Source organism: Pelodiscus sinensis, chromosome 1 (genome assembly GCF_052426305.1).
Source record: "Pelodiscus sinensis isolate ZL-2025 chromosome 1, ASM5242630v1, whole genome shotgun sequence".
Classification (NCBI taxonomy): domain Eukaryota; kingdom Metazoa; phylum Chordata; order Testudines; family Trionychidae; genus Pelodiscus; species Pelodiscus sinensis.
In genome coordinates, this window is record NC_143052.1 from 70113796 (window position 1) to 70140467 (window position 26672).

Below are 26672 nucleotides of genomic sequence, written 5' to 3' on the forward strand. Positions count from 1 at the left end.
GATAATGAGAAGATGTAACTTGTTAAAGGCAACAGGGGTTACCCATCCACATCAAGAGGCTAATTAAAATTAGGCATGAAGATTAAGAGGGAAGTATACTTCGGAGGCAACTATTTTATCTCATTTACACTTGTGCAAATCTGGAATGACTCTATTGCCTGCCTCCAGGTTCACAGTCATGAAAATGAGATCGGAATCCAGACCCACTACATTTTTGCCGTCAGCTGGAGGCAGTGCTATAAAACTGTTGTAAAATAATTAAAATGCAGGCTACATATTTTACCCTTATTGCTATAAACCAACTTCCCTCAATATCATGCTGCACTATTATTTCAAAAGACATGGGGACACCCAGAAACCCCTCAATGACAGCTGGCGAGAGAGTTACAGGAATATCCTGATCCTGGTACGTACTGGTTCAAAGAATGTCATATGAGAACGTAAATGAAAGGCAGAGTCACACTAGTCATTAATATCATTGTGAAATGTATGTACAGATACTATGTACAGAGTTATGTATGTATGCAGAAAGTGTGTTTTAAAGTCTGTATATAGGTAGAGTTAACAAACAAGGTTTCTATCACTTGTGACTATTACCTATAAATTAAACATTGTAAGCTATCACAATGGCTGCACATGTACATCTAGAATCAAGTGGGAGTGTGAAATCAATAGGGAAGAAGCAGAACACAGGAAAAATAAGTGACAAAATGGTTTACTGGCTGCATACAGACAATGGACTTTAGTAGAAGACAAAAGGACATCCCTTTTTCTCATAACTAGGACATAAATGGACAGCACATTTACATTAATGAAAACAGGATCTCTGCCAACTTTGGGGGGAAGATGTTGCAAAAGCCTTTGGGTGAGATAAGACTTCCTTTGACAGGAGATTAGCAATTAAGGTTAGTCTCTAGAAACATGTTATGATTATTTTATATGGAAACCTTTTGTTTCCATTATCTTTGCTCACTATCTCTTGAAGTTTTGATAATACAATTTATTGTTTATTGCAAATATATCTTGGTTCTGTGTATATCTTGAAATATATCAAGGTGCTGATTCTGAGTTGAATTATACAACCTGGTGTCTATACTGTTCCCTTGGAGACAGGAGACCTGGTATTTCTGTGAGTGTTCAGTGAAGAAGGAGCTGGACATTACAGAGGAATTTTTCAAAGGGCCTGGCAACTAAGGTACCCCTATTGTTAACCTACAGGACAAAGTAAGAACTGGCATAGCCAAAGAGATGGTTTGGATGGCTAACAGTCTGGTGGTGTCAGGAAGCTGATACTCAGTTAAGCACAAGTAAGTTTCCCTCTTACTGGAGGCTCAGACATAACAAGATGACACATATTCCTCGACACCGCAAAAACCATCAAACCCATCTGATAAAGGATATAGACTATTTGTTAGGTAATACCAACATCATAGTTAAAGGACCAACATCAGTCTGACATAGTCAGTGCTGGAAAATTAGTTGATAAAGGCAGTTGTAGAAACTGATGGTATAGCCTCAGCCAACAGTCTGCATTTATTAAGCTCTTGGAGACAGGAACTCTGTTTTTTTGTACATTTGAAAAGGAACTAGTACATGATGGGCAATAACAGGAACAAAGTAAGTAATGCTCTGTGAAAGACCCGCACAAACTAACGGGGAACTGAACTAACTATGCAGGGGAAACAATGCAACAGACTGTTCACAAAAGTGCTGTCAAATAGATAAATTGAAGAGATTTTCTCTTTATTATACATTAATTAGAGTAATTTCAGGGGATACTTGTAATACTAGCAGGTAAAAACAGGAGTGTGATTTTTAAAACAAGTGTTTTTTTTTTAAATATAATCTGTTACAAGACTGGCAGAAAATATATATCCTTGATGGCTTTAACCTGTTAGGGAGCATCAGCTATGACATCTCTAATTTGCGTGATCTGTTTCCTTTACTCTCTCATCCCCTTCTTTAGATACTGTCAATCATATCTGGCTATGTCTGTAGTTCATATGGTATTTACTGTGCCATTTACTCTTATATAACGTAATGTAGCCTGAAAAGCAGGCTGACTAAATACTAATAAAATACTGATTTCAGCACTATGACAAAATCCAGTATCCAAACCAATTAAAAATCTTTATGATAAAAGATTATGTAACTACTAGCAGACTTACCCAGCATTGTCTGGGTCCTTCAGGGCAGAGGGTTGGTGGTATGGTGGGGGGAGAGGGGCAGGACTCAAGACAGGGCCTTGGGGATAAGGAGGAGGAGTGCAGGAGATGGAATGCAAGAGTGAGGGTTGGGGGGTGAGGAGTGGCTCAGGGCAGGGGGGGGGTCCATCTAGTATGGGCCTTTTTTCTCCTCCCAGACTCCCTCCCATGGGCTTTTTTCTCTTCCCTCCCGCCTCCATGGTCCTCCTTGACCCAAGCTGCCCGCCCCTGCTAGGATTGCCAGTTGGTTTCAGAAAAAATACCGATAAATAAATAAATAAATAAATAAATAAATAAAACACGCCAGGAAATTTTTTTTTTTTAAAAAAGGATGCTGAGAGTTAAGGAAAAAAAAAAAAAAAAAGGAAGCAAGCACTCTGGCCCCTTTTAAAAACCACGTGCTGAGGTTTTTTGGCCCTGAGGGTATGTCTACACTACCACCCTAGTTCGAACTAGGGTGGTTAATGTAGGCAACCGAAGTTGCAAATGAAGCCCGGGATTTGAATTTCCTGGGCTTCATTTGCATCTTGCCAGGTGCCGCCATTTTTAAAGCCACGCTAGTTCGGACTCCGTGCCCGCGGCTACACACGGCACGGAGTAGGTAGTTCGGATTAGGCTTCCTATTCCGAACTACCATTACTCCTCGTGGAACGAGGAGTAACGGTAGTTCGGAATAGGAAGCCTAATCCGAACTACCTACTCCGTGCTGCTTGTAGACCGAGTCCGAACTAGCAGGGCGTTAAATATAGCGGCGCCTGGCAAGATGCAAATGAAGCCCGGGAAATTCAAATCCCAGGCTTCATTTGCAACTTCGGTTGACTACATTAACCACCCTAGTTCGAACTAGGGTGGTAGTGTAGACATACCCTAGGGTTGCCAGTCTGCCTCTGTATGCCAGAGGGCCTTGGATTTTCACCTCCTGTCCGAGAAAAACTCAGAAAGTACTGGATATTTTAGGTGTCCGGTATTTTCTGAATTTTTTTACCGGACAGGAAGCAAAAATACCGGACTATCCAGTTCAATACCAGACACCTGGCAACAGGGCCGGCTTTAGGAAGTGTGGAGTACGGGGCCCAATTCAAACCATTTCGATGGGGCCTTGGGACCCAGGATATTTTGTTGACCCCCAAAAAAACCCACACACAAATTTTGGTTGAGCAAAAAAAACCCAGCACACAAAGAAACAAGTCAAGCCCCTAAAAATACCCAGCTACAGGGCAGAGTCCTGGCTTCCAGCCAAACCCAGGGGCCAACTCCTCCTCCCATGGCGCACAGAAGCCGCTACACTCCTCCTCGGGTGCTGACACCCCCGCCCACAGCGTGCCTGGCACACTTCCGGGTTTAGGGCGCAGGGCCCTTTTGGGCGCAGGGCCCGATTTGGGGGAATCGGGCGAATAGGCCTAAAGCCAGCCCTGCCTAGCAACCCTAACCCCAGCTGCCAAGGGCCTTTATTCTCCCTCCAGTTGCCAGAGGCCACAACCCTGGCCACCAGAGGCCTTTTTTCTTTCTTTTTTGCTGCAGTCAAGGGCCAGGAGGTGGAGGAAAGGGTTTGAGGCAAAGGGGGCTCCTTACTAGATGTTCTAGCAGGCAAGGTGGTGGAGTCTGAGCCCTGCTAGCCACTCCCTTAGCGGCACAGCTGCTCCCAGTGGACACTCTGCAGGATAGCTCTCCCCTGAAAGCTTGCTTTCCCCAGTGGCCACTCTCATATTGCATTCCTTCGAACCTCAGTCTCTCCCTTTGCATATTATGGAAAGCAGTCCATTTCCTGGGGCTCCTGGTTGTCCTGGCACAGCCAATCCCTGAGCTTGCTTTATTTTAGAAGACGAGGAAACTGCATCTCAAATTTGGTGGATGAGTTGTTACTGATTAGGAGGCGTTCTTGAACAAACAGACTCGCAGACAGACAGGCAGATGCACTCTACGTCAATTGTATATCTTATTTTGAAATACAGGCAGTCCCAGAGTTACGCGGATCCGACTTATGTCGGATCCGCAGTAACGAACGGGGATTTTTCTCGCCCTGGAGGACTGGAGCGGTGGGACTCCGCTTTGCTCCCCATCTCCCTGGTCTGTTGGTCTCCAGCAGACCAGGGAGACGGGGAGCAAAGCCGCGGAACACGCCGGCAGCGGGACAGCCGCGGCGCGTCTGGGCTGTCCGCTGCCCGCATGCTCCCCGGCTTTGCTCCCCGTCTCCCTGGTCTGGGGAGATGTGGAGCAAAGCCGCGGAGCACACAGGCAGCGGACAGCCCAGACGCGCCATGGCTGTCCCGCTGCCAGCGTTCTCAGAGGCTTTGCTTCCCGTCTCCCTGGTCTGCTGGTCTCCAGCAGACCAGGGAGATGGGCAGCAAACCCCGTTCGTAACTGCGGAATAAGTCGGATCCGCGTAACTCGGGGACTGCCTGTACTTCAATGTGTGTTGCTAATGACCAGAGATAAAGAAATCTACATTTGTCAATTATAGGGGTAGCCCAAGGTCCAGTGTGCTTCAACAGCAGCCCTCGGAACTACAAGTTGTCGACTACAAATCACAGAATATTGGGAGAACTTCCTGATTCCTGCCAGGATGTACCCCTCTGCCCTCAGTAGGGTTTCAGAGGGGACTGAGTTAAAAGCAGCAGGTAGGTTGCATACAGAGAGTATGGGCTGCTGAACTGTGATCCTGTTTTGTATTTTTTTTCCAGGTAGGACAAAAAACGGCAATAGAGCACCCTGAGAGGAGTTTAGGTTGTTGCGGGGTTTGGTTACTTTGGGAATTGGAAAATGTTGTAAGGGGGGGCTGTGTTGTATGCTGTAACCTCTGCACTCAGCAGGGATTCAGCAGGGACTTTGTTAGAAGCAGTGCGCAGGCTGCATGCAGACAGGAGGGGCTGCTGAACTGGGATCCTGCTATATGTTTTTTTTACAGGACAAAGCCTGTTCCTGGTGGTTTGTCTGAGTGGGTCTGGTCTTAGTTACTCCCAGTCCCACTTTATGAACATTCATATTTGTGCATCTGATTTTATACTCCCTTTTCCCTATGTTCACATATCCATGACCACATTTTATTTAAGTTTTGGCCCCTTATGCATATGAGGCAATCTGGGTACCCATCATTGAGATTCTGATTGCTTTCATAAACTATTTGCATTAGTACTGCTGTTTATTACTAAGCATACCAGCTACTATACAAATTCTTTAATAGCTTCTATCTTAAAGCATTTTAATAGGCCTTAGCTTGTAATATGTAAATTAATCTTACACCCTAACAACAGGTCAGGATAACAAGGGAAAAGGGCAGTACTTCTCCTACTTAGGGCCTAACCTAATTCAAAGTCCATAAGTCAATGGGAGTTTCAAGTTTAGCCTTGGGTTTTATGATTACTAAAGCGTTCAACAGTCCTAGAACTTTTACATTCGTTCTCTGAGAGATTTTCTGCCCTGAAGAATGCTTTTTATTAAATAAAACAGTACCTGTTAATATACACACACAAACTAGAAAAAAAACCGTATCCTCTTTTTACACATTATATGTGGATTTTTAAGGCTCCTCTTTCCTCACCTTTGTGTGTTATTACTTGATTTTATAACCTATAAGGACAAATCCTTCTAAGAAACTTATTTCTGCACCTAGTGAAGCAGAGGCAGCTTTCCAACTATTCATAACCTATGGAGGTAGATTATTCTGTCTCTTCTGGTCATGGCAAAATAGGAGGTTACTCACCTTCCTGTAACTGACGTTCTTCGAGATGAACATCTCTGAGGGTGCTCCACATCAGGTGTTGAGCGCCCCAGGGCTTCTTGATGGATTTTTCTCAGCAATGTATCGGGGGGCTGTGCATGTGTGGTGCATGGCATACGTGAGCTTCCCTCGGTACTATTGCGCATGCGCGGTCCCCCTCCCTTCAAGTTTCTTCTCCATCCAGAACCCGGCAAATAATATATTAAGATGTTATCATAAGGGAATTCCAAAGTAGAGGGCAGGAAGGGAGGGTAGTGGAGCACCCCCAGAGATGCTCCTCTCGAAGAACGTCAGTTACAGGAAGGTGAGTAACCTCCTTTTCTTCGTCAAGACACATCCTTGGGGGTGCTCCACATCAGGTGACTACAAGCAATATTTTCTTATGGAGGCAGGGACTTTGGATCAGGTAAGTATGCCACCTGTAGTAAAGCTTTTACTAGTTTGGTATGTGGGAGGGGTCCTGAGGTAAGTGCATAATGTTTTGCAAAGGTGTTTTCTGATGACCACGTGGCTGCTGTGCATATATCATGCAGTGGGGTTTTCCTCAGGTAAGCAACAGACGTGGTGACTGCCCTTGTGGAGCGAGCCCGAATTGGAATTGGTGAAAGTAGGTCATTTAGTGAATAACAAGTAGCAATGCATTCTGAGATCCAATGTGATAATCTCGGTGATGAAATCTGTTTTCCTTTACTATGATCTGCAATGGAGACGAAAAGTCGAGAAGAGGATCTGAAAGATTTTGTTCTGTTGATGTAGAAGCCCTCCTGACATCTAGGGTGTGCATCTGGGCTTCAAATGCATTAGCGTGGGGTTTTGGAAAGTATACTGGAAAGTATATTGTCTGATTCAAGTGGAAAGGGGAGCGCACCTTGGAGAGGAATTTTGGGTGTGGTTGCATCGTGACTTTGTCCTTAAAAAATATCGTGAAAGGTGGTTCTGCCATCAGGGCAGCCATTTCGCTCACTCTGTGGGCTGATGTTATTGCTATCAAGAATCCCGTCTTTAAGGATAAATGGCATAGGGAATATGTCGCCATGGGTTCAAATGGAGGTTTTTGTGAGGGTTGTTAATACCATGTGTAAGTCCCCAGGCTCTTGAGGGGGTGCCACCTCTGGTATAGAGCCTGGAGACCTTTCAAAAATCGCTTGGTTACTGGGTGTGCGAAGACTGTAGCATCTTCGACTGTTATGTGGAAGGTTGCAATGGCTACTGGGTGGACCCTGATTGAGCTGAGGGAGAGATGTGAGTGTTTGAGGTGTAGCAGGTATTCCAGCAAAATGCAGGACAATGTAGCACATTCCAGTACATCAGGAAGTGGAGCGACTTGTGATCGTATGTTACGAGAGGTTTCCCAGTGAACAAACTGAGATCATTTGCTTGAGAATGTTTTTCTTGTTGCAGTGCTCTGCTTTGTAAGAGGACGTCATGGACTTGTTGAGAGCACCGCATTTCTATGCCCATGAACCATCTAGGTACCACGCCTTGAGATGGAGTGTGTAAAACTGTGGGTGAGGATACATGATCCCTGGTTGACAGAGAATGTTGGGATCGTTCGGAAGCGTGATTGGTTGATGTATTACTAGCCTGTGTAGGAGGGGAAACCACGGCTGTCAGGGCCAGCAGGGCACAATAAGGATAACCAGGGGCAGATGAGAGTGCTGCGGGGCCCCTCCTTTAACACGGCGCATGAGCGGGGCCTCGGGAAGCGCGGGCCCGGGGCAGCCGTCCCGCTCGCCCTGCCCTAAATCCACCGCTGAGGATAACTTTTGCTTTGTTGTTCAGAATCTTTACCAGGACTCCGTTGAAGAGCGGAAATGGGGGAAAAGCATAATGTAGGAGTGCATTCCAGGTTATAAGAGCAACCCGGAGGACTCTTTCCCCATGCCCGCCCTGGAGCAATAACCTGGGCATTTTTTGTTGATTGAGGTGGCAAATGAATCTATATCTGGGAAACCTCATCAGTTGAAAATGGCCATGAGGAGTGCATAGTCGAGTTCTCATTCGTGCTCTTGTGGCAGGGCTCTGCTGAGGACATCTGCCGTGGAACTGAGGACCCCAGGAAGGTGGCAAGCGAATATGTGAATGCCTCTGGCTAGGCACTAATTCCAACCACCTGTCTTCTTCTCTAGAGGGCTGTGTCTACACTGGGCCACTTATTCCGGAAAATCAGCCGCTTTTCCGGAAGAAGCTGCAAGCTGTCTACACTGGCCCTTGAATTTCCGGAAAAGCAACGATGCTACTGTACAAAATCAGCCGCTATTCCGGAAAAACTATTCTGCTCCCGCTTAGGCATAAGTCCTTATTCCGGAATACTGTTCCAGAAAAGGGCCAGTGTAGACAGCCCAGTAGTCTTTTCTGGAAAAAAGCCCCGGTCGCAAAAATGGCCATCGGGGCTCTTTTCCGGAAAAGCGCATCTACATTGGCCACAGACGCTTTTCTGGAAAAAGGGCTTTTCCGGAAAAGCAGCCTGCCAAAGTAGACGCTCCTTTTCTGGAAAAACTGAAAACGGAATAGTATTCCGCTTTAAGCATTTCCGGAAATTCATGCCAGTGTAGACACAGCCCAAGAAAATAATGTGAGTAGAAACTGGTTCCATGGAACTCTTGGGGTACTGATTCTATGGCTCCTAATTTGAGAAAGTGGTCAATTTCTTGTTGTAAAATGATATCGTGAGAGGGGTCCCTGAAGAGGTATGGGGTGGGTGGTTGTGGGGGGGGGGGAAGAAAAGGGATAGTATAACCTAGGGAGATGGTTTGAGTTACACACTTATCAGTGGTAATAGATACCCAATTTGAAAGGAAAGGTAATAAACAAAATAGGAAAGGTTTGGAACCAATTTCAAGCTCTGGTGCATGTGGTGTTGTTTTACATCTCGACTGTTGTTTCAAATTTGCTTGCTGGGTTGGGATGAGCGGTTGGGGTTATTAGTCTAAGGGCACCATCTGTGTTGTCTGTTGTGCCCCCTCTGTTGGTACGGGGCATGGTTTTGTCTCTGGTACTGGTAAGTGATACTGGTACCTAGGTCTCTGATATGGATTGGTACCTGTACAGTCTCTGTCTCATCATAGGGGTTTGGATACCAAGTGACTGCAATATGGCTCTGGAATCTTTCATCGATTGGAGCAGTTCATTGCTCTTTGCAGAAAATAGCTTTTCTCCATCAAACAGAAGGTCTTCTACCGATGATTGCACTTGGAGGGGAAAAGCAGAAGAGTTGAACAAAGAGGCTCATCTCATAGTGACTGCTGTTGCCGTAGTCCTTGTAGCTCTGTCTGCTGCGTCAAGTGCCGCTTGCAGGGCTACTCATGATATTATCTGGCCCTCTGAAACAAGAGCCTGAAACTGTGCCTTTTTGCTGTCAGGGATATCTTCAATAAAAGTATTGAATTGTGTATAATTATTGAAGTTGTATTTACTTAAATAAAGCAGCATAGTTCACCATTCTCATCTGAAGAATGGCAGAGGCATAAGCCTTCTTTCCGAACATGTCCAGACGTTTATTGTCCTTTCTGGATGGGGTGGAATGATTTTGTTGTTTGTTTCTCTGCTATGCAGCATCTACTCTGAAGGAGTTGGGTGGAGGGTGAGAAAAGAGGAATTGAGAACCCTTGGGGGGAACATAGTATTTTCAATCAGCTTTCCTGCATGTTGGTGGGATGGATGCACGTGTTTGCCATAGGGTTTTAAAATGGGCTCCAAGATGGCTGGATTAATAGGAAGTGCCATCTTTGTTGCTGTACTGGGCTGGAGGATGTTAGTGAGTTCATATTGAGAAACCTGAACTTCTTCCATAGATATATTCAAATCAATAGCAACTCTTAAATAAATCTTGGAAAGAGGAGAGATCATCAGTAGTATGAGTAGCAGGTGGTAACAATGCCTGCTCTATGGCTGAGGCTGCGTTTGAATGTAATAGAGATGTAGAAGCCGACATTGGGGAGCAATGGCTTTCACTGTCAGTTCCCCTCAGAGGTGTGGGGTGACAGGTTTAAAGGAGAGCAGGGTTTCGTCATATGCTTCATCTTACATGGTCTCTTTTTATATTGTTGAGGTGGTTGATGGAACATTTGCCACTGTGGGGCACAAAGCATAGGCGGCGGCATCCAAAAATAAGGAGCCCAGGGAGCCATTTGTGCTCTAAGAAAATCTGGTTGTTGCTGATAAGCAGACCATGTAGAGCCGTCACTATATGGCTGAAGTGAAAAAGCAGGTAAACATTCCTCCTTGTCCTGGGGGAGCGGGGGGCGGGGAGGAGAAAAAGTCAGAGTAATCAGAGAATGGAGATTGAGGATGTATGTTATCAGTCAAATTATGAGAATGTAAAGTGGGAGAGATTGCCAGGTCTTTGTGGTCCTTGTGGGGAGTATGCAGCATGGATAGCTCTGCTGACTATAAACAAGTTGCCGGAGCTGCTGAGGCAGGGCTTGTCTGAGGTGTTGTCCCTGGAAACAGGGAGAGGGGGGCCAGCAGCCAGTGGCTGGTCTGTGAAGAGATTCCTCAATGCTGCGATAGCTGCAGGAAGATCTCCTATGGCCCGTGGTAGGGCAAGCACTGACGTGTCAGACAGGGCAGAGTGTGAGGCAGGCAGGGGAAGACCTGTTGCCTCAGTAAGGGCAGACATTTTTTCATTTTTATTGTCCTTTTTGTGTTCACCCAAAGTGCCTGGGAGGTCAAATGTGCTCAGGCGGTTATTACCTGAGTAATGTGTCTTTCTCCCCTCAGCTTGCCACTTTCTGGGCTGCTGACTCAGAGAGCTCATCCCTGCCTTTGATAGCTTAGAGGACGTTTGCCTCATAGGTGTATTGCTCAGACCTGAGCCTGGGTCAGAGGTATGGTGTTTGCCCTTGTCAGAGAAGGACATTTTAAGTTGCAGCTGTCTGTCTTTGCGCATTTTTGGTTTAGCGCAGTTGGTGACAGGCATTAAATTCTTGCAGACCCCGCAGCTTTCAAAGCTGGGTGGCTGGAGATCACAGTTCAAAACTGCAGGTGGTTGGTTGTTTTTGTTGTTGTTGTTGTTTTTAATTTAAACTAACTCTAAACAAGTATAAAAGCTAACTACTAACAGGAACTGTGGAAATAAACTAACTCTAAGCAACTATTTGAAGAAAGAAGTTTGTGAGGAGAAATCTTTGCGAGAGCAGGAGAGTTCTGTCTGAAGCCGGGGGGCGGTAGAAAGGAACTGAAGGGAGGGAGGCCGCGCATGCGCAATAGTACTGAGGGAGGTTCGCGTGCGCCGCACATGTGCGGCCCCCAATACATTGCTGAGAAAAAAACGTCGAGAAGTGTTGGAGTGCTCAACACCTGATGTGGAGCACCAGGTGTTGATGCCTCTCACCAAAGAACCAAAAGAAACAAAAAAGCCAACTCATTTCACAGTTGCATCACTGTTTTGACATTTAATGTTCTGACATCACACTGTTCAGTAGCAAAGGCACTTGGCCAGGTTTATTGTTGATGAAGCATGGTCTGAGTATCCTATACATGCTACAGCAGTGTTTCTTGAACTGTGTTCTGCGGTACACCGGTGTGCTGTGAGGCAGTCGGAGGTGTGCCACGCAGAACAACAGAGTTCAAAATGGCCACCCTTAAAGGAGCAGGTGACCCTTTTTTTGGCTTAATAACTTTCCCCCCAACCCTTTTGGGTTTTTTTTGGTCAATAACTCCCCCCCCCTTTTTTTGCTCAACAAAAAATCCTTGGTGTTCCTCAGTCTTAAAAAGTTTAAGAAACACTGTGCTACAGGTACGTTAACACGTATATGCCCTTTACAGTGGACTTGGCTCAAGAGTAATGGGACATTCCATTCCTCCCTACACCAGACAGACACCATGTCTGTGACTCTTCTTTGTAACCTGTTTGCATCAGTGTATAATACTGCCCTTCTGATGTGGCTAGTTACTACCTTTTTACCTTATACATATTGGTTCAATCAAAACATTTCTATTCATCACACTGTCATCCTGACCTTAACTTTAAGAGAGTTCAGTGTGTTCTTTGCATCATAATCTTGTATTGGGGTGCTGTGATATCACTCTTCTGGAATGTGCTTATGTGAATACTTAGGGCTTAGGAGTGCTTGTGATTTTGCAGCACCAGCCCTGTTCTTGACAAGTTCATGTGTCAGATAGTGAACCTGCAACCAGGCATCTACTTTGTAAACATAGTAGTGCTTGACTTGGCTTGACTGTTGCAGACTCAGCTTTATATTAGCAGGGCTTGACCTTGGGCTTGGTATAAAAGGGACTTATACTAGCCCTTTTATACCAAGTTCATGTCTCAGGCTCTCTTTCTACTACAATACATCTTATGAATATTACTGTTGAACTTGCCGAATAATAAAAATATTATTATGTCCTCTTCACAGTATCCTTTGTTTTTTCAAGAGAAAAATTCTTTCATGGCCTGATTTCCTTGTCCAACACTTTAGTCCCTCCCTGCTTGATTTCTTTCTGTAGACCTCTGAGAAAGACTCCATAAATCACTGGTGGTCCATGAACCACAGAACTAGATCCATTGCTTATAGGTTAGACATGGCAGCTTCTCCTAACACTTGTAAAGAAGTCTCTCTCCCCCACAGCCAAATCATATCTCATCTTTGAGACCATTCCTTTGAATACAAAAACACAGAAGGGAAATTCAAGTGTAATTCTGCACTTGAATACAATTGCAAACACATAGAATAACAGATGGGAATGTTCCCAGTGGATACTTGTTTGTGCCAGATATTCTAGTTACAGTTTGTTCTGAATTGCTTAGAGTTCAAAAGCAGACTAATGGCTCCCAGGGGATGAATCAAGAATATGATTACATCCAAAGAAAAGGAAGAGCTTTTCTATGGTTAGTTATATTGCAAGGTATTATGGAATGAAGGTCTTGAGGGAGAGCCCCTAATACATAGATTTGCAAAGTACTGTTTCTCTATTAATATGAAAGGGAATAAAATACAATAAAAGGGAGATTTCACTTCTGTCTCTTCATCAAAATCTCAATTTTCCTGCTAAATTCACAAGGAAAGTCAGAATAAGATATGCATTAACTCTAAAACTGGTAAGTACTGATTTTCCCATTTTTCAAAAAGGAAAACACACACAAAGATCAATAACAAAATTGTCACATGACCACTAACTTAGGGTTCTCTCAGTTTTGCAGACTCCCAACCTGAGATCTAAGTCTGGGCTTAGAACCTAGAACCCTAGAGACTAAAGTTAGGAACTTTAGAATTGAGGCATCTACAATTGTGGGGGGGTGAACTTGTGAAAATTTTGGGCTAAGTAATTCACCCATTGTGAGATAGCAAGTCACTGGGCAAGCCAACCGCAGAACCCTGAAGCCCCCCCAAGGTCAAATTTATAAGCCAAGCATCCACACTGGCAACATCATTATTTCAGAATAAAGAGACACCATTTAAAATCTGTACTCCTGCGTTTCTCAGTGAATAATGCTAATTTATTTCAAAATAATGTTAGTATGGATGCTCTGGTGCTGCTATTTTGAAATAACTACTCCTCAGAGTAACGTGAACTAATTACTCCCCGGTGCTTCCTGGGGTTGTAAGTGTTGCATAAAAAAGCCTCCGCCTGAGCTTACTTAATTTATACACATGCATATTCTGAAACTATACTAAACTGTAAGGGCTAAGGTATGAAACTGAAACTCATTGTGATCTTTGTCAAACTTTGTAATCTTTGTAACTCTCAGAAATTTACTGTAAGCTGCAACTTTGTAATCGTTTGTAACTCTCAGATACCTTGCTTGTAACTTGCTCTAAGCTGCATTCTCCAGTGAGAGTGTGTTTGTGTTTGAAGAAGACTGGGAACAATGGAGCACATGGTGATGAGTCATCACAGACTGCTGCTTTTGCTGGATAAAGGGAAGTCTGGGCATGCTCCCTGATGACTAGGTGAATAAGTCACAAGAGCTATTCAGACACTATATAAAGAGAAGGAGTGCATGTGAGACTCTCTCTTTCTTCCCCTGCTCCTGAGAAACTCCTCTCCACAGCCAGTGTCTCTCCTCCTAACCAGCTTCTCCAAGCCATGATGAGCAAACACACCCTCCAGAATCTATATGCTTTGGCTCCTTCTGTAACCCATATGCCTGTGTGAGTGCTTGAGGTCAGGAATGAATGTGTGTGAATGAGTGAATGAATGGAGGGGTGTGTGTGCTTGTGTGTGTGAGAGAGATCTCTATCTTCTTTAGTTTAAGCCTTGGGTGGCTGCTCTTGCCTCTTTAGTTTTACCTAGTGGCAATAAACCCATGCTAGTGTAACCCTGGGTGGTCTCCAGTGAGGATCTTTTTAGGGCAACATTAACTTGAGGTAGTACATCCACACTAACAGAGCCTGCCTTGGACTAATTGTGATGCTTCCCTGTAGTGGGGACATGCTATTTCGATTTTGTAAAATTGGGAGTTAAGTCAAATGTAGTTATTTTGAAATAGTTTCCTAGTGTAATGTTGCCACAGTGCCCTACTGTTAGCACTGAATCGCTTGTCCTCTGTCATATTTGGGCATAATTCTCTGAAAAGTCCACAATGATGACTAATTATTGTTTCTTATATTTTTCTTTTACAAGAATTTTCATTTGTTGTACTTAATACAAATAAAACAAATAATAGACCCGATGATAATATAGTTCTATCAATGAGCCATCACACAAATGCCTCTCAATAAAATCAATGACATTTTTAGGATATTCCCAATTCAGGGCTTTCAATGCTTCATTTCATGGGTAAACTCCCCAGTGTAAGCTTCTTCAAATCTAACACTGATGTACTTCTGTATTCATTAACCCAGTCCATAACTATCCTCTTTACAAATAATTTGTAATCAGAGCACATGTGAACAGACAGGTGACAGTAGGAGTCAAGCTGAGGTCTTGCATCCAAGACATTAATGAAATATGATATAACCCTCAAGCCCTTTCTGACAATTTGGGGACTCAATTTACCATTTATACAATCAAGTTTAATACTGTAATTTCACTGTATGTCACATGACAAACTCTATTTTGAAAGTGGGGCTTGACTGCCTTCCAATTTTTTTTTACTTTCACACGCAACTGAAAATCCAATGAGTAACAATACAAATTTAGCAATGGAAGGATGTCAAAATTTGATGATCATCAACTTACATAGAAGCTGCCTTTGACAAAGAGCTGGTTACTTTTCAGAACGTATTCAAGTGGTCTGGAAATCCAGGCAGTGATTTCCAGGCTGTGGGAAACTGATCATGTGATGAGACTGATCAGAGAGAGTCACCTGACAAAGGGGACTGGAGATTTTAAAACTGCAGGCCAGAAATATGTGATGCAACATATAGTTAAGAATGCATATGTTGTCCATATACAGTGGCTTTATAGCTGTGTCATTCCCAAGATATTAGTGAGACAAGGTGGATTGGATAGTATCCTGGGTTAAATTGGATCAACTTCTGTTGGTAATAGATCCAAGCTTTAACCACCTTAATTCTCACTCAGTTTCTTTCCCCCTCTTCCATCAAATACCGTCTTCAGATATTTTAGTTGTGAAGGTCCAGTAAGTCTCTACTGAGTACATACATTATAAGCCACCAAAAAATTGCTGTTTGTAAGCCCTATTTAGTAAGATTTCATGTGGAGATGATAAAGGCACATTCCTATTGCCTACTTGGCTACCTCCTGCCAAATTTCAACTCTTTGCTCCAAAGCATGGAGGTGCTACATTTTCTCAAAGGTGATCAGAATTTTAACAAGGTAACAATATATTTTTCTCTAGCCTCAGTTTCAGAAACAGTTAAATATTTTGTCTGAAATTAAATAAGCCTGAAAGACACCTGGATTGGAAAATGTCAACTCACACAGAAATGTTGGTAAAATTATAAGCTACTGAATACAGGCTGCTATAATGGGTAATTTTGGGCAGCCACCCCACATACAATATTGAAATATACTACTGGGAATCTCAATGTTGTTCAATCAAAGATTAAAGTGTCTCATATTATAAGATTACATCACTTGATATTCTAAAAAGTGGTTTGCAATGTTACATTTTACACTATGAATAACAAATTAGCGAAAGCGACCTCATTCGACTAGTCCATATTGGAAAAGTCAAGATCAAGGCTGAAACTCCTTTAGGTTTAGACAGTGCACTATTTATGCAGCTGCTCTGTATTAAGAATTATCATTGACATCAATTAGACCACAATTGCAGGATTAGGCCCTCAAGAATTAGCTTCTGCCTTCACAGTTGGTTAGTTAGCTGGAAAAAAAACAGATACCTCCAAAACAATACATTAATAAATGGACTGGAAATTGATTATACATCAAAATTTTCACTGTGATAGAATATTGGAAAATATTAGTATATGTGTGTTCAAGGGACTGAGTTAATATTTATACTGTTATGAAAAAGATCCTATACAAATTTTCCTCATTAACATAGTCCACTACCCTCAACATATGCATTGCCCCTATGGCCTAAACATAATCCTCCTCTATGTTATTGGACAGGTGACAATTAATGTTCAAATCTCTATAGACATAACTCTTAAATATGAGCCTCTCTCCTTAATGAAGTAAAATCTCTTTCATGTGTATACTCTGTATAGTTACTTCTTTTAAAGTAATATTTAATCTGATGCACTAGCTGAAAATGAAGACTAACTAAAATATAGGTCAGTTTCTAAACCCTATTATTATTATTATGCAAAAAGAGTATGTCACCTGATACATTTGTTAATAACAACTCTCAGCTTACGGGGTCAGGCTATAGTTTGCTTTGTTAACTGACATTTTTTAAAAACCTCACACTGGAAATATATTGGTATAAAGTGAGCTTTGCAGTAGGCAGAGAAGGATGAAACAACATGGGAAGCAATGTTACTTATGTGTCCTTAATCCTGCACTGAATAAGAGCTTCAGTGCAGCAGTTATTTTATGTGCTGGTGATTTCATGTGGGATAAATTGGCTGCTGAACCAGCATTTTCTATAACAGAACTATTTTGTATTCTTTTTGCCATAGCAGTTTAAGCTAAACAAAGTTCTATTTAACACTGCCACGTCCAGATTGATCGCAGATTTTAGCACTATTGATCTATAGTCTAGTCTTTAAAAAAAAAGGATAGAACAGGAATATAATCCTATATTAAAGCAATTTTGTTTCTATGAATTATGTTTTGTTTTAAAATACCCAAGCTACTTCTGAAAATAATCATTGGTTTCAAGTCATGGGAAAAAATGGTTACCTTGTGTAACTGTTGTTCTTTGAGATGTGTTGCTCATGTCCGTTACATTCCATCCATACACAAGATTTTTGCCTTACCAGTACCTGTAGAGCCAGCTGTGGGGCTCTCTAGAGCACTACACTCATAGGCTGTGTCTAGACTGGCCAGTTTTTCCAGAAAATCAGCTGCTTTTCCGGAAAAACTTGCCAGCTGTCTACACTGGCTGCTTGAATTTCGCAAAAGCACTGACTTCCTACTGTAAGAAATCAGTGCTTTTTGCAGAAATACTATGCTGCTCCCATTCGGGCAAAAGGGCCAGCGTAGACAGCTGAGATTTTTTCCACAAAAAAGCCCCGATCGCGAAAATTGCCATCGGGGCTTTTTTGCGGAAAAGCGTGTCTAGATTGGCCACGGACGCTTTTCTGCAAAAAGTGCTTTTGTGGAAAAGCGTCCGGGCCAATCTAGACACTCTTTTCCGAAAATGCTTTTAACGGAAAACTTTTCTGTTAAAAGCATTTCCGGAAAATCATGCCAGTCTAGACGCAGCCATACAGTGATGAATCCAAGCGCCACCAGACCATGCCCTCTCAGTTCCTTCTTGCTGACAAATCCGACAGAGGGGCACGAAGGTATATAATGGAATGGATACAACAACACATCTTAAAAAACAGTTATGAAAGCTAGGCAACCATTTATGCCAGGGGTGGGCAAGATAGGGCTTGGGGGTCGACTCCATCCTGGAAAGCCGTTTGATCTGGCCCATGGCCACTCTACGGTTCCCTCGCCTCCAAGCCAATCGAAACCTGGGGACTGGGGATCATGCGAAATCTCCTCCTACCACTAGAGGATCTGGTGCCGAGAGGAAACCACCAGCTGTTCAACAGAGTTGGTGGTTCTGTCTAGGCACCATGCACCCCGGCAAGGCAGGTGTGAGAGACTTTGCATGCTCCCCCCTTCCCCAGGCCCTGACTGGCAATAACGCTAGCCAGTCATAATGTGGATTTACTTCCTACAATTTCTCAACTTTGATCAAAATTTTTAGATGAAGAGTACAAATTCCAGATTTTATAGACAATCAGACAAGTCTTAAAAGGAATACAAATTTTATTGAAGCTAATATTTTAAAAAATGTATATAGTACATAGATTGAAATAAAGATATTCTGTATGTCTGGATGTTATGTTTGAATTATCTGCAAATAAAAGTTTTGTTTAAGCGTGATACGATACATATTGGCTTAAAGCCTACTGATGGCTGTCTTAATCCTCTTCACATCAACATTACATGATTATAAGGCCAAAAAATAGGGAAAATATATACACAAAAACACAATGTATGGTTAAAAACATTTAATTCAAGTCCTTATAAAGATTAATAAATTAGAGATTTTTTTACTTTTTAAACAATTGTTAAAGCTAGTTCTTTAGCTTTACAACATTTTGGTGGTACATACCACAAGGTAACTTGCCAGTAAAACCAAAATTCACACTTAATTTGCATAAATATTAAAAATTTGAAAAATGAGGTGAGATTCACCATTGGGCAGAGATCTTTCATAATATGGTGCACAGGGCCATAATCAGTTTTACTCCAAATGCATACTATTGCATTTACTTATGCTTGAAATTAACAGAAATTGCTTTACTGAATTAAATAGCAATAAAAACCTGCAATGATCTTTTTCTTCCATCTTTGTTATAGAAAGAAGCATTTGTTCTGGCCCTGAGCTTGGACATCCAGACTTAACCAAAACACATAGGAAAAACAAAGTTATTTTCACAAATCTCCTTCTGAATCATTATCCTCAGTCTTTTGAGGTAGTCTCCTAATGGCAATTATTAAATCAATAGTGAGAAGTTTTGTAACACAATGAAGAACAGAAGCTACTAACTGATATTTACAATACACTGATTCTAGACCTTGTTGATTCATGTGCAGCTGATTATTAATTTGAAGTGCACTAGTGGCTTTGAAATAGACCTGAGTAAAACTGTTCTTTTTTGTTGTCCTATGAAGGATTTTTGGAATGCTCAGCAATGCATCAGCAATTACAGTAGAAACAACAGTTATTTTTGGCTGTAGGCACTTTTTTGCATAGGAATGGAGATAATAATGTAACAGCATCTCAAAGTTGCCTCCCACTGGCAAAACTGATCCTGCCTGTATGACTGAACTGGTGTAACTTTGGATTGTGTGGTTATAACTCTTCTCATACTTAAATGGAATTATAGGATTGCCTGGATTCCAATAGTCCTTAGTAGTATTTAGATGTTTGGACACAACGGATGTACTAGTGTTTTCTATTGCTGTCATAGCATCATTACAAATCCTGTGGTTATTGACAACTGGCTCACTCTTATTCTTTATGCCCATTTCACTTGGATACTTGAATTTCTGCAACTCTCTTAAAGTATGACCTCTATCAATGAGAGCTGAAAACATAAAATCGTTCTTTAATTTTACAATAGGCATGACTAGGTTTGAGGATTTTTGCAAATATGTTTGACTACATGATGGATTTTCATCTACCCATGAATAAGAGTCTACAAACTGTTTTTCTGTTTCAGCCGGAAATGTTTTCAGTTGTTGGTTGTTGATCTTTTCCCCGTTACAAGAATTATTCTCCATTTTGAGTTTCTGTTGAGATGAATATTGCAAACTACAGTGTACAGCTTCTGAAGTATTATTTGGGTTTTCGGGTTGTGCAGCACATTTGTCACTCAAGTCAACTGCTTTAAATAGTTGCTGTAACATTTTAAATGCTCCTTGAAAAGCAGAGGCATGCTGCTCAGTGACGCCATGCACTGGTCCACAAAAGATCACACAGTGTGGCTGAAAGGCACATGTCCTTGTCAAGCCAAGATGAACATATCTCTTGGAGCCAAGTACAATAGGACGACAAAATTTTGCTACCATGGTTTCAGTGATCTCACAACGTACATTGTCCCAAGTAGGTACAAACGGTGAGATACCTGTGGTTTTGCAGAGAAGAGAGATTTCTTCTGACGATAAACACTCAACAACAGATATACCACTTATTTTTGCATAGTAAATAACTATTTCTTGTTGTTTCACACTTGACAATAATACTTTTATATTGTTGCTCTGCAAGTGTTTCATTATAGTTTCTGTTCTTTTTGTAAACCAGACTTGGGAAGCCTGATACTGAACTTCTGCATTTACAACAAACTCTAAATCAGAGGCAGAAAGATCAGAGTGGATGGATTCTGTTACAATTAACATTCTTATGTCACCATCTGCTGGACAGTACACACCAAAATCTCTGTGAAGAACAAGTCCTTCTAAGATCCTGGAATTTGAAACAGGAAGACCTGGTACAGCAAAATGTAATTCTACAAAATAGTCATTCACCAAATTCAGCATTTCATTTCTACCATTTTTAAAATGCACACATCTGTAATAGAAATCACAACTCAATTGGGAAAGAAGCTTCTGATGACTATTTCCTATTCTTCCACAAAAGTAAGCTTCTAATATTGACTCCATCGTGTGCCTGCTTATCTCTCCTTCCAAACTAGAGAAAGCAGAGAAAAAATGTTTTCTTAGGTCTTCTGCTGTGATCTGGTCCAATATGTGAGTCTGAAATGTCATAAGAGATTGAGATATTTGTTTCAGGCAATGATGTTTTTGATATCGCCCTCTCCTTTGAATAGCCTCACAAAAAGGAGAACCTTCTCTTTTATCAAGAATTTCCTGAAGTCCTCTGAGTAATTTGGACAATAGGATGATGAATGTTTTAGCACCATCTCCAGTCATGTGGTGGTGCAGGGAGACACAAGCTACCATCATTCTGGTAGGAAAAGGAAAAACAAAGTATATTAAGGCTGGCTTTAACCAACACATTTTAATCAATGGTTTCAATTTATTAACAGAAGCGTTTCAATTATTCCCTTTTCCACAGATAATATTAGTCAGTGACGACAGGTTCTTCCTACATGTCCTTTTAACAAATGGAAAGATCACCCTGAGCTTGAAAGATATGCCTGACACAGAGGCAGAAAAAAGGCAGGCAGGTATCAAGAGACAGCCAAAGGCCACAGCATCCTAGTGAGAAGCCCAAACTCCTCCCAGTCCCCAGGTGCTGCGAACGGCAAGGGCTCTCCTGAAAGGAGTGGGGAAAAGTGATAGAGATGCAGCCATGTTAGTCTGTTGTAGCTGAAACAAGACAGGACAATGCAGCACTTTAAAGACTAACAAGATGGTTTATTAGGTGATGAGCTTTCCTGGGCCAGTTTGTCGCTGCATGAGCATCCAGCTCATGGCACAAAGCATGAAGCTGGGTGCGTGTAAAGGGTGTAACTAAGCCGCTGCCCAAGGGGAGCAGCTGCCCCGCGTGTCATTGACGTGTCCTCTCGCGGCTGCTGCGTGTGGGGAGGAGTCACCCCCGCTCTGCCCCCGGAGCTGGGGGGGGGAGCCCCCGAGCATCAGGGGCCAGTTGCGGCCCGGCCACCCTGGATCCCCGCCCCCCTCACGCCGCCCGTGGGGCGCTTTGCAGCCACCGCGGCTGGAACACGGGGGGGGGGGGGGGCGAGGCACGTCGCCGGGCCGGGGTTACCTGGCAGTGGGCGAGTCCAAGTTCAGCGCCTCCAGCACGCGCCTCCCGTCCCGCGTGAGCAGCGTCTCTCCCGTGGGCCTGGTCAGCAGCACCTGCCCGCCGCGCGGCCCCAGCGCGCCCCGCACCGCGCCCGCCAGCGCCTCGGCCTCCTGCACCAGCCGCCCCAGGTCTAGGGACGCCGCAGACGCCATGGCAACCGCTCCTCACTGGGGCGGTGTAGGGCGCCGTGACGTCAGCGCGCTCGAATGAGGGTAACGTGCCAGTCGCAGGGCGAGCGCTATTGCCACCCCTCTCTACGCTTAGGGACCGGGCTGTGAACTGGGAAAGGCGCGTGCAGCGCGAGCCGCTAGTGGCCGGAGCGACCAAGCGTGCGCGCGCGCGCCGCAACGCTCTACCGCTAGGAGCAGGCGCGTATGGGCTCCGCGTGGCAGCGTTAGGCACGTGCGCGTTTACAGCCGGGCTCGCGCTCAGGGTAGTTGTCCCTCCCTGGAAGGACGAGCGTTTTCACTTTTATTTAACAACAGGGGGCGGGGCCTGCGGGGGGAGGCGGGAGAAACCTGCACACGTGATCGAACTGCCGCTAGAAAGGCGCCAGCGCTAGTGTGTTAAGGGGCGCGGCCCTGCTGCGCGTAAGGCCCGGGGCTCGGCCGCGCGCGGCAAGCCCGAGCGGTGCGTCAGGCTGCACGCGGCGCGCTAGAGCCCCATGGGGCAGGGCTTGTACAGAGACACGGGGCCATATTGTCTGAACCGGAAGTAGCAATTTGATAGCCAGGCGCTCTGGCTCCCTGGATCACTCGCCCCTGCCGCCAGTCCCATGGACGGGACCAGATCAACACGTGCCCAGAAATAACGGTGTCGTGTGACCCTTCTAAAACCTCTCACTGCCATTTACCAATAGGGGTGGGCTTGGACACAATGCAACTGTGCTGCAATTGCAGCCACCCAACTTGCATTTACTGCAGGAGGGGAGGGGAGAGACGGGAGTGCCTCTCTCGCCCATGAACCAGCTGGATCAATGTAAACCTGTCAACAGACCACCAGCTGGTAAAGGAAACTCACTATTAATTACAGAATTAAACCAAAGCCATTTTGTTAGTGCTGCAGCGAGGGAGAACAGGTTAATTAGTAAGCAGATAAACGAATATGAGAGTTAAAATGCTTAATCAAACTTCATTTTAAATAAATTATTTTACTTCACATCCAACACAAAAAGTTCTGTTTATAGCAGGGGTAGGGAACTTGTTAGGGATCAGGGGCCACTGAATCACAGAAAAATCAGTTGGGGAGCCACACAAGTGTGAAGCAGAAATACTCCTCGCACAACCCCCTATGCTCACTATGCCCCCCAACTACGATCCCTCACTCCTCTGGCACTCCAGTGCCACAGGGTAGAGAAGGGACCGGAAGGACTGAGGTTCAGGGCTTCTCATAGGTCAGATTTACTTTTCTGGTGGATTTTATGGACCTCCTTAGGTTCTGAGGTGGGGACAAAAATTAGGGGTTCAGTGTGTACAACAGGGCTGCCAGGAAGTAGGATAGAGTTTGGGGGTAAAGGATCTGGGAGGGAGCTGCAGAAGGGGGAAAGGTTGCAAAGTCCGGTCAGGAAGTGCAGTGCAGAGAGTAGAGTGTCTGACTAGGGGGAGAGAGAAGCAAAGGAGAGTGCAGTGTGTGGCTAGGAGGGAGGGTGCAGGAGAAACAGTGGATGTAGTAGCAGGGTGGGGGTAGGATGTATGGCCAAGAGAGAAGGTGGAGGAGCAGACTGGAGATAGAGTGTCTGGCCAGGAAACAGGGTGCAGGAGTGGATAGGGAATAGGTGTCTGGCCAGGAGGGAGGGTGTAGGAGCAGACTAGGGGTAGGGTGATGAGAGGGACTTGGGATAGGAGGTTGGACCTCCGTGGTCTGGTACTCTCAGTACATGACTGGTCCCAGAGGAGGGATTTTTCCAGTCCACAGGAGGCCATTTCAGATGGTTGCTGCTGCTCTTCCCTACCCCACTGGTCATCCTGACTCCTGCCCACCCCTGCAGCCCAGGTGAGCAGCACATCAGTTTCCTGCACACCACTCCCCCCTCAGCCAGTCGCTTGTGTGTGTCCCCTCTCCAGCTGTGCGAGTCATGTGCTGACTCCACCGCCTCTGCCACCACCCCAACTGAACCCAGGCTGCCTGCACTCCCCCCACTGCAACCCAGCTGAACCTTCACCTAGGTGGACCGTACACTGCCCACACTCCCACGTGCAACCCAGCTGAAACTCGCACCACTTCCCCGCAACTCAGCGGAACCACACACTGATCACACTCCCACTGCTCCCCCACTGAACCTCACACCGACCATACTCCCTGGTTGCGGGCTCCAGAGTAGGGTGAGGGATTTATATTACAGAAGCAGATTTAGGACTGAGGCAGAGGGTTGGGGTGGGGGAAAGTGTTTGTGGGGTGCATGCTTTAGGAAGAAGTTTGGGTGTGAGAGAGGACTCAGGGCTGGTGTAGGGTGTAGTGATGTGAGTTCAGGAAGGGAGCTAAAGGTTGGGGTGGGGGATGGGGTACAAGCTCCAAAGAGGGAGTTTCATTGCAGGAGGGGGTTTGGGTGTAGGAGAAGGGGGTTTTTTTGGGGAGAGGAGTGGGTTCTATCCATCCAAGCAGCACCTGCCTCAGATGGCTCCTGGTAGCAATGCAGCATGGATAAGGCAATAGCATAGCCTGTCCTGGCACCATCCAGCTTCCAGAAGAGACTAGCATGTCCATTGCCTAGGCACAGGGGGAGCTAATCAATAAGCTCTATGCCTGCAGGTATATATAGCCCCTCTGCAGCTGTGGTTCTCAATGAGTGGGAGCTGGTGAGCTGGCACTCAGAATAGGGGCAGCATGTGACACTTCCCTGACCGCCTCTGCCATTAGGAGCCATAGAGTCATGCTGGCCACTTCTAGGAGCCATATGGTGCCAGGGCAGGCAGGGAGCCAGCCTTAGCCCTACTGCACTGCTAACCAGACTTAAGAGCCCAGGTAGCAGGGCTGACTGGAGCCACCAGGGTTCCTTTCTGACCACATGCTTGTCAACCCTAACCCAATGTCCTTCCCTATTAACTATCTGCCAAAATTATTCATTAGTAGAATTCAGTGGCATCTCAAAATAATGGAACTAGGTCAATTACAAATTACACCATTGGACAAAACAAGTACCATGTACACACAGACACATTCCAAACTACAGCTGCAGATCAGAACTACTGTTGGATATCTTGCTGCAATCCATACAAAAAGGATCACAGATTTTGGTGCATTCCTTCTATCAAAAAGCACAAGAACAACTTTTCATACCCTCTCCTGTAAGTATTTATATTAGGGCTGTCAATCTCAGTTAATACATGCAATTAAAACAAATAACCTGGATTAAAAAACAGTTGTGATTAATCAGTTTTAATCATGCTCTTAAAATAGAATACCAATTTACATTTACAATAAATATCTTTAGATGTCTCTACTTTTTCAAATATATTGATTTCAGTTACACGTATTAGTGCACAGTACTTCATTTCACTGGATTTTTAAATTCTTTTTTATAGTGCAAATCTTTCTAATTTTTTTTCCCCTTTGGGACTACAGAATGAAAGCAGCATCCTCATGCCACATCCTCAGCTGCTTCTTGTGGCCAGCCTCAGCACCGTCCCCTCCAGGCATGGGCTGCTCCAACTTGCTTCATGCCGGTGGGGGGTGGTGGGAAGGTTGCGCTATCAAGGAGGCGCCGCTGGGGCTGGGTCCACTCCGCCATCCAAGCTTAACCCCCCATCCGCCCTGGGCTGCCCCGCGTCCCCTCCACCATCAGAGCCCGACCCTCCTCCACCCCATGACCCCTCTGCCATCTGAGCCCACCCCTTCTGCCCCCAGGCCACACTGTCTATAAATACTTGTATGAGGTGAACTGAAAAATACTATTTTACAGTGCAAATATTTGTAATAAAAATGAAATGTGCACTGTATTCTGTTTTATAATTAAAATCAATATATTTGAAAATGTAGAAAAACATCCACAAATATTTATAGTAAGTTTAAATTGGTATCCTGTAATTAACAGTGCAATTAAAACTAATTGCAACTATTTTTTAATGTTGCAATTAATTGCTTTTTTAAAAAAAATGACAAAAATGACTGCAACATCTTAATAGTAACCTTTAACACCAAATGAAGAAAACCACCACAAAGAACCTACCACATAATCTGTAATATTTGGTCCAATTACTTAAAGTGCCAAGACACAACCCCTGAGGAAATTTTAATCAAAATGAGATCATGATATCATAGCACCAGAACAGATAAACAGTACAAGTTAAATTGCCAGACGTCTCTTTACAGAGGCTTCATTTTGTAATACTCTTACCTACATAACACCTAGAATAGATGCCACATGAGAAGGGTTTTTGGTTTGAAGGCCACAGCTCAGTATGAAAACTCTGTGGAGGGCCAGCTGGAGTGCACATGTTGGGGGAGAGGATGAGGGCTTTGGCTGAGGCTGCAGACTCTGGCATGGGGCTGAGAATGATAGTTTAGAGGTGCAGGAGGGTACTCCAGACTAGGATGAAGGAGTTTGGGGGATGGGAGGGAGATCACAGCTTGGGCAAGGGGTTGGGGACATGCACCAACAGTATAAACACATGCTGCTGGCTGTGGGCACTCTGCTAATCAGCTGGGTGGCATTTAAATCTCTCCTGGGCAGCTGCCCATGCTCTCAGCTTACAGGGAATGCTGGGGTTTGGGATGATGGGTTTATAGTGCAGGAGGGGGATCAGTGGTGCAGTATCTGGGCAGTGCTCATCTGAAGTGGTTCCTGGAGCGGTATCTCATCCCGCCTCCCCCCACCCCGAGCTCTCACACAGAGGCTATGTCTAGACTTCAGGCTTCCTTCAGAAGAAGCTTGTCTGGAAGAGATCTTCTGAAAAAACTTTTCAAAAGAGTTTGTCCACATAGCAAAAGCGCATCG

The 26672-nt window shown here is 44.3% G+C and overlaps 1 protein-coding gene and 1 long non-coding RNA gene across 2 annotated transcripts; one reads left to right on the plus strand and one right to left on the minus strand.

Annotated features, from left to right (window-relative positions):
* The first annotated feature begins 1483 nt into the window (after nucleotides 1-1483).
* On the plus strand, nucleotides 1484-20408 carry LOC142829907 (uncharacterized). The gene is made up of 3 exons (XR_012904815.2): nucleotides 1484-1617; nucleotides 4666-4822; nucleotides 20273-20408. It is a non-coding gene; the product is annotated as an uncharacterized LOC142829907 (long non-coding RNA).
* BBS10 (Bardet-Biedl syndrome 10) lies at nucleotides 18459-25537 on the minus strand. The gene is made up of 2 exons (XM_075932158.2): nucleotides 21701-25537; nucleotides 18459-20935 (listed from the first exon to the last, which is right to left on the minus strand). The coding sequence occupies exons 1-2, from the start codon at nucleotides 21889-21891 to the stop codon at nucleotides 18901-18903; spliced, it is 2226 nt and encodes a 741-aa protein (XP_075788273.1). The 5' UTR covers nucleotides 21892-25537; the 3' UTR covers nucleotides 18459-18900.
* Nucleotides 25538-26672: the final 1135 nt, after the last annotated feature.